This window comes from Coregonus lavaretus, assembly GCF_964263955.1.
Source record: "Coregonus lavaretus genome assembly, chromosome: 9".
Taxonomy (NCBI): domain Eukaryota; kingdom Metazoa; phylum Chordata; class Actinopteri; order Salmoniformes; family Salmonidae; genus Coregonus; species Coregonus lavaretus.
In genome coordinates, this window is record NC_139996.1 from 57,646,324 (window position 1) to 57,659,891 (window position 13,568).

The window sequence follows — 13,568 nt, forward strand, 5'->3', positions numbered from 1 at the left end:
CATCAGTCCTGTGTTCCAATGGCACGTTGTGTTTGCTAATCCAAGTTTATCACTTTAAAAGTCTAATTGATCATTAGAAAACCCTTTGCAATTATGTTAGCACAGCTGAAAACTGTTGTGCTGATTAAAGAAGCAATAAAACGGGCCTTCTTGAGACTAGTTGAGTATCTGGAGCATCAGCAATTATGGGTTCGATAACAGGCTCAAAATGGCCAGAAACAAATAACTTTCTTCTGAAACTCGTCAGTCTATTCTTGTTCTGAGAAATGAAGGCTATTCTATGCCAGAAATTGCCAATAAACTGAAGATCTCATACAACGCTGTGTACTACTCCCTTCACAGAACAGCGCAAACTGGCTCTAACCAGCCTAGAAAGAGGAGTGGGAGACCCCGGTGCACAACTGAGCAAGAGAACAAATACATTAGTGTGTCTAGTTTGAGAAACAGGCGCCTCACAGGTCCTCAACTGGCAGCTTCATTAAATAGTACCCGCAAAACACCAGTCTCAATGTCAACAGTGAAGAGGCGACTACGGGATGCTGATCTTCTAGGCAGAGTTGCAAAGAAAAAGCCATATCTCAGACTGCCCATCTTATTCTTTTTTTTTTATTGGCCAGTCTGAGATATGGCTTTTTCTTGCAACTCTGTTTCCAGCTACAATAGCCATTTACAACATAAAAAATGTCTACATTGTATTTCCGATCAATTTAATGAAAATTCAATTAGAAAACAAGGACATTTCTAAGTGAACCCAAACGTTTGCGCGGTTGTGTATATATTCTTAGTTAATTCCTTACTTCAATTTGTGTGTATTGGGTATATGTTGTGAAATTGTTAGATATTACTTGTTAGATTTTACTGCACTGTCGGAGCTAGAAGCACAAGCATTTCGCTACACCCACAATAACATCTGCTAAACACGTGTATGTGACCAATAAAATTTGATTTGATTTGAATAATCCCCGGATTCTCATGCCTTATTGCTTAATTTCCCAATAAGGATTTGATTTTGAATTTTATACTTGGTAGGTAAAAAAAAGCATTGTTAAATTGCACATTAAGTGCAATTTTCATCTTATTTTTGTCACAAATAATGTGATCACAATAATGTAGTAAATTACAAATGTGAACTTTGATTAACAATTGTCAATCTCAATATGGCAGTGTTATCTGGTAGGGCATTGAAGAAGAACTCTCAACTTTAAAATGCAAACTGGAGTTTTGCATTTAAATTCGGTCATTGATAATGTTTACATAAAAATAATATTGCAAACATATTAATTTATCATTATCAAATGTTGTTTTTTGCAGCTATATATATCCATAAATTGCGGCCCCAAATCTGCAATATGAGTCATATTTGAACAGTTCTGGCTAGAGCATGGGTTTACAACACTTTCTTTCATAAAGGCTACTTCATACAACAACAAAAACATTCACGAGCTACTCATACACAGCCTGCACATTTTGTTATTATGTATAAGGTGAACTTCTAGCAACCCAAAGGTTGCGTGTTCGAATGTCATCACAGAAAACGTTTGCATTTTTGCTAATTAGCAACTTTTCAACTACTTACTACTTTTGAGCTACTTTGCAACTACTTAGCATGTTAGCTAGCCCTTCCCCTAACGCTAATGCTAACCTTAACCGTTTTAGCTAACCCTTCCCCTAACCTTAACCCTTTAACCTAACCTTAACCTTAACCCTAACCCCACGTTAGCGTTAGGCACCTAGCCACTTAGTTAACGTTAGCCACAACAAATTGGAACATATCATACGTTTTGCAAATTCGTAACATATTGTACGTTTTCGCAAATTTTAACATATCCTACGAATTGTAATTCGTAACATATCATACTGAATGGAGCACCTCGGATTTACGTACAGAATAATACATAATGCTCTGAGACCAGATCGCCCAGCCAGGACTGTTACTTTGTAACTGAATGTAAACATTTTAACAATGTCATTTAGCCGATTGAAGTTGGGAAAATAGATGGCAAAAATGCATAATGGTGTTAAATGTCTGTAAACTGCTTGGGGAGGAAAATTATTTCACATATTTAATGATCTAATATTAGGCCTACTGATTATTTCTCACTATCTACTTGCAAGCTACTCATTGACAGCCCGCGAGCTACCGGACATGCAGTTTCCTGCTCAGGTGCAACTTTTGGTAGGCTGATGGAAGGCTACTCAGAGTCAGAGTCTGCTCTACTGCGAATCAGACATGTCCATGCTCATCATGGTTCTTACAGGCAAATTCCAATTATACAAAGAATTTGCTTGTGGTGCACGCAGCTCAAATGATGGTGTAATGGTGTAACAACACCAATGGACCAACACCACTGCACATGAAACAACGATACAAATGTAACAGCTAAAAACAATAGATAAACAATTTTATTTTGCAGGTGTCTTTTCATTTTAAACACCAGTGGTGCAACTAGCTTTCTAACTGCACGGGACCAAAACAGTGGTGCGTACGAGCAAAGCAAAAATTGAGGCGACAGGGGGAGTGGGTGCAAAATGCAATCTGTTGATTATTATATCATATATAAAATGGACATATCTATTTTAATACAGACTAGCTTAAAACATTACAAATCATTTGCACCCCTATTTTGAAAGTGGTGGTGCAGCTTCTCCGTTTCTTTATTGCTCAGGTGCCTATGTACGTCCCTCCCTCTCCCTCTCTCTATTTCACATATTTATTAATTTTCTACATTGTAGAATAATAGTGAATACATCAAAACTATGAAATTACACATATGGAATCATGTAGTAACCAAAAAGGTGTTCAACAAATCCAAATATATTTTTGATCTCCCTCTCCCTCTCTCTCTCTCTGTCCTAGATGAATCCAGTCTGAAGATGAACAGTGTGGACCACATCCCTCAGACCCTGGCCAGTCACAGTAGACCATCATCAGTAGAGGAACAGTCACAGAGACACAGTCACTTCAACAGCCAGCATGGAGCGGACATGCTCAAACCAGACCCCCGAGACACTTTCTATAGCAGTAAGTATAGAGTATAGCACCAGACAGCCATGCACATCTCTCTCTGACGGTCTGTTTCTCTCTTTATCTTACCCTATTTTTCATTTTTCTAGAAACACCATCATGGCTCTATTCCAGTATCCATTTGCATACCACTTACAATGAAGCAATTGTACATTTTAGCAGATGCTCTTATCCAGAGTGACTTATAGTTAGTTCATCTTAAGATAGCTAGGTGGGACAACCACATATCACAGGCATAGTAAGTACACTTTTCCTCAATAAAGTAGCTATTAGCAAAGTCAGAGCTAGAAATGGGGGGGATTCAAGTGCAAGTGTTGGTTCAGAAAAGTGTTTTTAGAGTATGCATTCTAGTATAGACAGTGGAGCGCAGTCTCTGTCTTTTTAAAAATACATTTCATATATGCATATTCTAAATATTATTTGCTCACCTCTCTCTCTCCCTCTCTCTCGTCCTCCCTCCCTCCCTCTCTCTAGCCCCTATGATCCAGGCATCTCGTCTGGAGAACGTGCTGCCAGCCTGTCTCTACTCCCCGACCTACGTCGTCAAAGACTTCCCCATAGCCAGATACCAGGGCCTACAGTTTGTAAGTCAGCCCTCCAGCACTGTGCGTGGGTGTGTGAGTATGCATAAGTGCGTGCCTGTGTGCATGTGCATGTGGATGTGCGCATGTCCACCTACAGTACCGGTCAAAAGTTTGGACACACCTACTCATTCAAGGGTTTGTCTTTATTTATACTAATCAGATGGTCCTCTGTAGCTCAGCTGGTAGAGCACGGCACTTGTAACGCCAAGGTAGTGGGTTCGATCCCCGGGACCACCCATGCACAAAAAAAAAGTATGCACGCATGACTGTAAGTCGCTTTGGATAAAAGCGTCTGCTAAATGGCATATTTATTAATTTTTTATTTATTTTCTACATTGTAGAATAATAGTGAATACATCAAAACTATGAAATTACACATATGGAATCATGTAGTAACCAAAAAGGTGTTAAACAAATCAAAATAGCAAATAATTAAAGAGCAGCAGTAAAATAAAATAACAGTAGGGAGGTTATATACAGGGGGTACCGGAACAGAGTCAATGTGTGGGGGCAGCAGGTTAGTCGAGGTAATTGAGGTAATATGTACATGTGGGTAGAGTTAAATTGACTATGCATAAATAATAAACAGAGTAGCAGCAGCGTAAAAGAGGCGATTGGGGTGGGGTGGGGTGGGGAGGCAATGCAAATAGTCTGGGTAGCAATGTTTAGCTGTTCAGGAGTCTTATGGCTTGGGGGTAGAAGCTGTTAAGAAGCCATTTGGACCTAGACTTGCCGTGCGGTAGCAGAGAGAACAGTCTATGACTAGGGTGACTGGAGTCTTTGACAATTTTTAGGGCCTTCCTCTGACACCGCCTGGTATAGAGGTCCTGGATGGTAGGAAGCTTGGGCCCAGTGATGTGCTGGGCCATACGCACTACCCTCTGTAGTGCCTTGTGGTCGGAGGCCGAGCAGTTGCCATACCAGGCGGTGATGCAACCATTCAGGATGCTCTCGATGGTGCAGCTGTAGAACTTTTGGAGGATCTGAGGACCCATGCCAAATCTTTTCGGTCTCCTGAGGGGGAATAGGCTTTGTCGTGCCCTCTTCACGACTGTCTTGGTGTGTTTGGACCATGATAGTTTGTTGGTGATGTGGACACCAAGGAACTTGAAGTTCTCAACCTGTTCCACTACAGCCCCGTCAATGAGAATGGGGACGTGCTCAGTCCTCTTTTTTTTCCTGTAGTCCACAATCATCTTTGTCTTGATCACGTTGGGGGAGAGGTTGTTATCCTGGCACCACACGGCCAGGTCGCTGACCTCCTCCTTATAGGCTCATCATTGTCGGTGATCAGGCCTACCACTGTTGTGTCGTCGGCAAACTTAATGATGGTGTTGGAATCGTGCCTGGCCATGCAGTCATGGGTGAACAGGGAGTACAGGAGGGGACTGAGCACGCACCCCTGAGGGGCCCCCGTGTTGAGGATCAGCGTGGCAGATGTGTTGTTACCTACCCTTACCACCTGGGGGCGGCCCGTCAGGAAGTCCATGATCCAGTTGCAGAGGGAGGTGTTTAGTCCCAGGGTCCTTAGCTTAGTGATGAGCTTTGAGGGCACTATGGTGTTGAACGCTGAGCTGTAGTCAATGAATAGCATTCTCACGTAGGTGTTCATCTTGTCCAGGTGAGAAAGGGCAGTGTGGAGTGCAATAGAGATTGCATAATCTGTGGATCTGTTGGGGCGGCATGCAAATTGGAGTGGTTCTAGGGTTTCTGGGATAATGGTGTTGATGTGAGCCATGACCAGCCTTTCAAAGCACTTCATGGCTACAGACGTGAGTGCTACGGGTCGGTTGTCATTTAGGCAGGTTATCTTAGTGTTCTTGGGCACAGGGACTATGGTGGTCTGCTTGAAACATGTTGGTATTACAGACTCAGTCAGGGACATGTTGAAAATGTCAGTGAAGACACTTGCCAGTTGGTCACCGCATGCTCGGAGTACACGTCCTGGTAATCCGTCTGGCCCTGCGGCCTTGTGAATGTTGACCTGCTTAAAAGTCTTACTCACAACGGCTACAGAGAGCGTGATCACATAGTCATCCGGAACAGCTGATGCTATCATGCATGCTTCAGTGTTGCTTGCCTCGAAGCGAGCATAGAAGTGATCTAGCTCGTCTGGTAGGCTTGTGTCACTGGGCAGCTCGCGGCTGTGCTTCCCTTTGTAGTCTGTAATAGTTTTCAAGCCCTGCCACATCCGACGAGCGTCAGAGCCGGTGTAGTACGATTTCAATCTTAGTGCTGTATTGACTCTTTGCCTGTTTGATGGTTCGTCGGAGGGCATAGCAGTACAGCTTTGCACAGTCGTGGCATTCTCTCAACCAGCTACATGAGGTAGTCACGTGGAATGCATTTCAAATAACAGATGTGCCTTGTTAAAAGTTAATTTGTGGAATGTCTTTCCTTAATGCGTTTGAGCCAATCAGTTGTGTTGTGACAAGGTAGGGGTGGTATACAGAAGATAGCCCTATTTCGTAAAAGACCAAGTCCATATTATGGCAAGAACAGCTCAAATAAGCTGTAGACAGATGACAGATGGTAGACAGATGGTAGACAGATGGTCACACATTGTGTGTGTTTCTGTGTGTGGGCATGTCTGTGTGTGGGTGTGAGTATTCCCTGTGAAACATGCTAGAAACATGAGAGCTTGAAACATGCTGTGAATGGGTGTGTATGCGATTGTTTGTTTGTGAGAGAGATAGGGTGTCTCCTACACTTGGTTTGTTTTTACGGAAAATGCTTATATGAAATAGTTTCTCAATCAAAGTTGAAAACCAGATGTGCTTTCTAAGTAGCTCAGGCACACAGAATCTCAGTTCTGAAGGCCTCCTACAGCCAATGGGTCGATGAGTCAGGAGGTGCTGACCTGCTCCAATCCACTGGACAGATGGTAAACTCAACTCCGCGGCCAGTGGGAGACTAGACACTGGCAACGCGTAGGAGGTCGGGTGGCCTCCATATAGCCTAGAAGATCCGATCCAGCTATTAAACAGCTTTGCCCCGCTTGAGGCGGACATACCAGCCCTGGCAGTCATCTCTGATTCTGGGAGTACACCAACAGCTAGCAGCCGTCCAGGGGCACCCTGCTCCACAGCTCAGCCGGTCGCTGACCAAAGGAAGCAAGGTGTTGAGCCATCCTCCACCTCCCCGAGGATTCCGACGCCATCCGCTGTTACTGGTACATGTGCGGTGAGTCAGGCTGGCATGAGTCGAAGCACACCTCCTCCCTCCTGCCCACAGTTCTAGCCAACTACTCTAATATTGGCACCATTGTCACTCATGTTGGATTTAACAACATTCGCTTTCGGCAATCTGAGAAACTGAAGGACTACAACATTCTCTTGAACACCCTTGTTGGCACAGGGAAGAGAACTGTGATCTCTGGCCCCCTGCCGTGCTATAGAAGGGCTTTGGAACGTCACTGCCCTAAACGAGTTCCTTAAGAAACTCTGCAAAGACAGGAATGTCTCCTTTTGTGACAATTTTGACTTGCTGTGGGAGCAACCAACACTCTTCATAAGAGATGGGATTCACCCTAACCACAGGGGTTCCAGGATTATCTCCATCACCATAGCGAACTGCTTAAGAGACGTACGGTCTGGGTTTGGTAGCGTTCCAGGCCTCGCCGTCATAACAAGCAACAGAGAACATGCTAATCGTATTATATCCCAGAGAAATAGAAGTGCAGTGAATGTAAGTAACCTAATTTATGTTCCTTTAACTGTTAGGCTCCGACGGTATTGTCTGCAATAACCATATGCACATAGAATTCCACTGTTTGCACTGAAACTGTCTGCCTTAGGAAGAAGCACACTGTGTGCAGCCCACTCAGTACTCAAATGAAAATGTCACTGACATGTCTACCTCGGATTAGCCTCTCAGAATAGCACTAAAAGCAAACAAGCAACCCAGAAAAGGACTGTAAATAGCCCATATTAACATATGTAGCCTGAGAAACAAGTTTTTTTAACCTTTATTTAACTAGGCAAGTCAGTTAAGAACAAATTAATATTTACAATGACGGCCTACACCGGACGACGCTGGGCCAATTGTGCGCCACCCTATGGGACTCCCAATCACGGCCGGTTGTGATACAGCTTGGAATCGAACCAGGGGGTCTGTAGTGACGCCTCAAGCACTGAGATGCAGTGCCTTAGACTGCTGCGCCACTCAGGAGCACATGAAATTTCAGGAAAGGTTCATGAAATTGACAAATTATTAACATCAGAAAACATTCATGTTCTGGCCATCTCTGAAACACACTTAGATCATTGATTTGATGATGCAGTAGTAGCTATACATGGCTATAGAATATATAGTAAAAATGTAAGAGGTGTTGCTATGTATGTCCAGAGTCATATTCCATGTCAGATGATGTAGAAGGAATATGGCTACAGGTTCATCTGCCTCAGCTAAAGACTATTCTCGTAGGAAGTTGCTATAGACCACTGCGTGCTAAAAGTCAGTATTTGGACTAAATGTGTGAAATGCTGTATATTGTACAACGGGTGGGTCTAATCCTGAATGCTGATTGGTTAAAACTGTATTCCAGCTGGTGTCTATTCCACAAGTTACCACCGGCTAACTTTATGACATTAAAATGCTATTTACTCTGTTCCATTTGACTGGGCAATTCACTGTCTCTTCAGCCCAGCCAGGCAATTTATAAACTTGATCTCCACTAGAAAAAGCATCTAGACCAGGGTTCTTCAATTCCGGTCCTGGAGGGCCGAAACACTTCAGTTTTTTATTTCTACCTGGTAGTTAATTGCACTCACCTGGTGTCCCAGGTCTGAATTAGCCCCTGATTAGAAGGAGAGGATGAAAAACAGAGGTGTTTCGGCCCTCCAGGACCGGAATTGAAGAACCCTGATCTAGACATTATCTCACATTTCTTTTAGACTAACATTTAGTTAGTTGGGACGGGAGTTGGGACGAGACAGACTGTCAGGCAGCGTTTCTCAGCCAGTCAAAGTCATGAATCAGCTGGCATAATTTGTATGGATATACAGTTGAAGTCGGATGTTTACATACACTTAGGTTGGAGTCATTTAAACTCGTTTTTCAACCACTCCACAAATTTCTTGTTAACAAACTATAGTTTTGTCAAGTCGGTTAGGACATCTATTTTGTGCATGACACAAGTAATTTTTCCAACAATTGTTTACAGACAGATGATTTCACTTATAATTCACTGTATCACAATTCCAGTGGGTCAGAAGTTTACATACACTAAGTTGACTGTGCCTTTCAATAGCTTGGAAAATTACAGAAAATGATGTCATGGCTTTAGAAGCTTCTGATAGGCTAATTGACATCATTTGAGTCAATTGGAGGTGTACCTGTGGATGTATTTCAAGGCCTACCTTCAAACTCAGTGCCTCTTTGCTTGACATCATGGGAAAATCTAAAGAAATCATCCAAGACCTCAGAAAAAAAATTGTAGACCTCCACAAGTCTGGTTCATCCTTGGGAGCAATTTCCAAACGCCTGAAGGCACCACGTTCATCTGTACAAACAATAGTATGCAAGTATAAACACCATGGGACCATGCAGCCATCATACCGCTCAGGAAGGCGACGCGTTCTGTCTCCTAGAGATTAACGTACTTTGGTGTGAAAAGTGCAAATCAATCCCAGAACAATAGCAAAGGACCTTGTGAAGATGCTGGAGGAAACAGGTACAAAAGTATCTATATCCACAGTAAAACGAGTCCTATATCGACATAACCTGAAAGGCCGCTCAGCAAGGAAGAAGCCACTGCTCCAAAACCGCCATAAAAAAGCCAGACTACGGTTTGCAACTGCACATGGGGACAAAGATAATACTTGTTGGAGAAATGTCCTCTGTTCTGATGAAACAAAATAGAACTGTTTAGCCATAATGACCATCGTTATGTTTGGAGGAACAAGGGGGCAGCTTGCAAGCCGAAGAACACCATCCGAACCGTGATGCATGGGGGTGGCAGCATCATGCTGTGGGGGTGCTTTGCTGCAGGAGGGACTGGTGCACTTCACAAAATAGATGGCATCATGAGGAAGGAAAATTATGTGGATATATTGAAGCAACATCTCAAGACATCAGTCAGGAAGTTAAAGCTTGGTCGCAAATGGGTCTTCCAAATGGACAATGACCCCAAGCATACTTCCAAAGTTGTGGCAAAATGGCTTAAGGACAACAAAGTCAAGGTATTGGAGTGGCCATCACAAAGCCCTGACCTCAATCCTATAGAAAATGTGTGGGCAGAACTGAAAAAGCTTTTGCGAGCAAGGAGGCTAACAAACCTGACTCAGTTACACCAGCTCTGTCAGGAGGAATGGGCCAAAATTCACCCAAGTTATTGTGGAAGGCTGCCCGAAACGTTTGACCCAAGTTAAACAATTTAAAGGCAATGCTACCAAATACTAATTGAGTGTATGTAAACTTCTGACCCACTGGGAATGTGATGAAAGAAATAAAAGCTGAAATAAATCACTCTCTACTATTATTCTGACATTTCACATTCTTAAAATAAAGTGGTGATCCTAACTGAACTAAGACAGGGAATTTTTGTCAGGAATTGTGAAAAACTGAGTTTAAATGTATTTGGCTAAGGTGTATGTAAACTTCCGACTTCAACTGTATATAAAGAAATGTCAATTCAAAAAAGGTAAAACGTTTGCAGTCTTTCCAGCTTCAGTTTGAAGCGATTATGTTAGCTGTGTTGTTGGCTTGCTCCTCTGAACAACAGTGCCCAGACGAGTAAGCACATTTTCTATGCTGGCGAAATCGCTCCTCATCAGCTCATTGTTATGCATGTATCCAAATAAATGTCACTAGAAAACAACTTAAACAAATGGGGCTACTTTGCTGTTATTCTGGCTTTTTGACATGACTGTAAGTTAGCTGTAGTTGGCTAGCTAGCAAACAAGGGATAAGAATGTTGCCTCCCAGTATGGCAATGGAACATTTAGAACAAACGACTGGGTCGCGTCCACAGATACAGAACAAAAAGACTGAACGACTGGGTCGCATCTCTGGCAACCAAACCGAAAGAACAAACGACTAGCCGGCTTGGGTAGCAACCCTGGATTTGTGTCGGGACTATATCTTGTGGAAGGATGAAATAGTATGAATAAAATCATTAAAATAATGTTTTTTATGAAGATATGTCAATCATTATTTGAATATGTTGCTAAACCGTTGTATAAAATTGATAATGCCCTCGAAGCCGGTGTTTGGACTTTGTCTCGGGCCTAACAACACATGTGCCGATATATCCTCCAAACAACTGATTCTTGGGCATTATCACTTAAATGTATATGATATCATCAGAGTGGTATATATTCTGGGTGACCTAAATATTGACTGGTTGTCATCAAGGTGTCCACTAAAAAAGAAGCGCCAAGTTGTAACCAATTCCTGCAATCTGGTTCAGGTTATCAGTCAAACTACTATTTACAAACAGAACAGGAACTAAATCATCCACGTGTATTGATCACATTACTAATGCTGCAGAAATCTTCTCTAAAGTAGTATCCACACCCATCGGATGTAGTGATCATAATATAATAGCCATATCTAGAAAAAACAAAGTTCCAAAGGCTGGATCTAAGATATTGTATAAACGATCACACAAGAGGTTTAGCAATGATTCCTATGTCGAAGATGGGAAAAATATTTGTTAGTCTGATGTGTGTTATGAGGAACAACCTGACGCCGCACTTGAAGCATTTATGAAACTACTTATTTCGGTTACTGGTAGGCATGCACCCATCAAGAAACTGACTGTTAGAACTTCCAAATCCCCATAGATGGCTGCGAGGGAAGAGGCAAATAAAATAGCAAATAATTCTGACAACATAGCAGACTGGCAAACATACAGTACATTGAGAAATCACGTAACTAAACTAAAAGAAGAAGAAACTACATTATGGAACAAAGATAAATTATATAAAGAATTATAGTAAAAAGCTCTGGAGTACTTTAAATGAAATTCTAGGCAAAAAAGCAAACTCCTTCATAACAAAACCTTTTGATATTGCCAACCACTTTAATAACTTTTTTGTTGACAAGATTATCAAACTTGACATGCAAACAACAAATGCTGAGCCTTCATTGTCATGCATAACGGACCAAATAATGAAAGACAAGCACTGTAGTTTTGAGTTCCACAAAGTGGGTGTGGAATAGTTTTTTGTTTTGTTTTTGTTTGCTATCTATAAATATGGACAAACCACCTGGTTCTGACAACCTGGATGGTAAAATGCTGAGGTTGGTAGCAGAATACATTGCAACATCTTCAATTTAAGCCTAGATGACCGTATGTGCCCTCAGACATGGAGGGAGGCAAAGGTCATTCCGCTACCCAAGAATAGCATAGCACCCTTTAATGGTTCAAACAGCCAACCAATCAGCCTGTTACAAGTGCTTAACAAACTTTTGGAAAAAATGTAGTTTGATAACATATAATATAATAATTTAATATTAATAATTATAATATAATACATACAATATTAATTATAATACAAATAATTTACAAAGTTACTATATTTTACAGAAAACTAATTAACAACAGACTTTCAGCATACTTATAGGGAAGGGCACTCAACATGCTCAGCACTGACACAAATTACTGATGATTGGCTGAAAGAAATTGATAGTAAGAAGATTATGGGACTTGTTTTGTTAGACTTCAGTGCAGCTTTTGATGTCATTGATCATACATAACCTATTGCTGAAAAAAACATAGGTATTATGGATTTGCATCCTCTGCCTTATAATTTTACATTTACATTTACGTCATTTAGCAGACGCTCTCCAGAGCGACTTACAAATTGGTGCATTTACCTTATAGCCAGTGGCATAACCACTTTACAATATATATTATTATTTTTATTAATTTTTTTTTTTTTTTGGGGGGGGGGGGGTAGAAGGATTACTTTATCCTATCCCAGGTATTCCTTAAAGAGGTGGGGTTTCAAATGTCTCCGGAAGGTGGTGAGTGACTATAATGGATTGAGAGTTACCTATCTAATAGAACAGAGGGTTTTCATTAATGGGAGCCGGATATTCAGTTGAGTGTGGTGTACCACAGTACAGCCGGATAGGGCCATTATTGTTTTCTGTTTTTACTAATGACCTTCCACTGACCTTGAATAAAACCTGTGTGTCTATGTACGCTGACGACTCAACAGTATACACGTCGGCTGCAACAGTAAAATAAATAACTGATACCTTTAACATAGAGCTACAGTCAGTTTTAAAATGGGTAACTTCTCCTATTTTGTTGCATTACAACCTGTCATTTAAATTGATTTTATTTGGATTTCATGTAATGGACATACACAAAATAGTCCAAATTGGTGAAGTGAAATTAAAAAAATAACTTGTTTAAAAAATATTGAAAAAAGAAATAACGGAAAAGTGGTGCGTGCAAATGTATTAACCCCCTTTTCTATGAAGCACCTAAATAAGATCTGGTGCAACCAATAACCTTCAGAAGTCACATAATTAGTTAAATAAAGTCCACCTTTGTGCAATCTAAGTGTCACATGATCAGTCACATGATCTCAGTATATATACACCTGTTCTGAAAGGCCCCAGAGTCTGCAACATCACTAAGCAAGGGGCACCACCAAGCAGCTGTAGCTCAATTGGTAGAGCATGGCGCTTGTAATGCCAGGGTAGTGGGTTCGATCCCCGGGACCACCCATACGTAAAAATGTATGCACACATGACTGTAAGTCGCTTTGGATAAAAGTGTCTGCTAAATGGCATATTATTTTTATATTATTATCTCGAGATATATATATACTCCTGTCTGAAAGGCCCCAGAGTCTGCAACACCACTAAGCAAGGGGCACCACCAAGCAAGCGGCACGGACCAGGCAAGGAGGGCATTAATCAGAGAGGCAACAAAGAGACCAAAGATAACCCTGAAGGAGCTGCAAAGCTCCACAGCGGAGATTGGAGTATCTGTACAT

General features: G+C 41.6%; 1 protein-coding gene across 1 annotated transcript in view; it reads left to right on the forward strand.

Annotated features, from left to right (window-relative positions):
* b4galnt4a (beta-1,4-N-acetyl-galactosaminyl transferase 4a) overlaps nt 1-13,568 on the forward strand; it is a gene marked incomplete at both ends in the record, with an annotated part of 504,007 nt that overhangs the window by 466,363 nt on the left and 24,076 nt on the right. The window contains 2 exons of the mRNA XM_084168945.1: nt 2,858-3,022; nt 3,500-3,609. Coding sequence (XP_084025071.1) covers nt 2,858-3,022; nt 3,500-3,609 — 275 coding nt within the window. The remainder of the gene's footprint in view (nt 1-2,857; nt 3,023-3,499; nt 3,610-13,568) is intronic.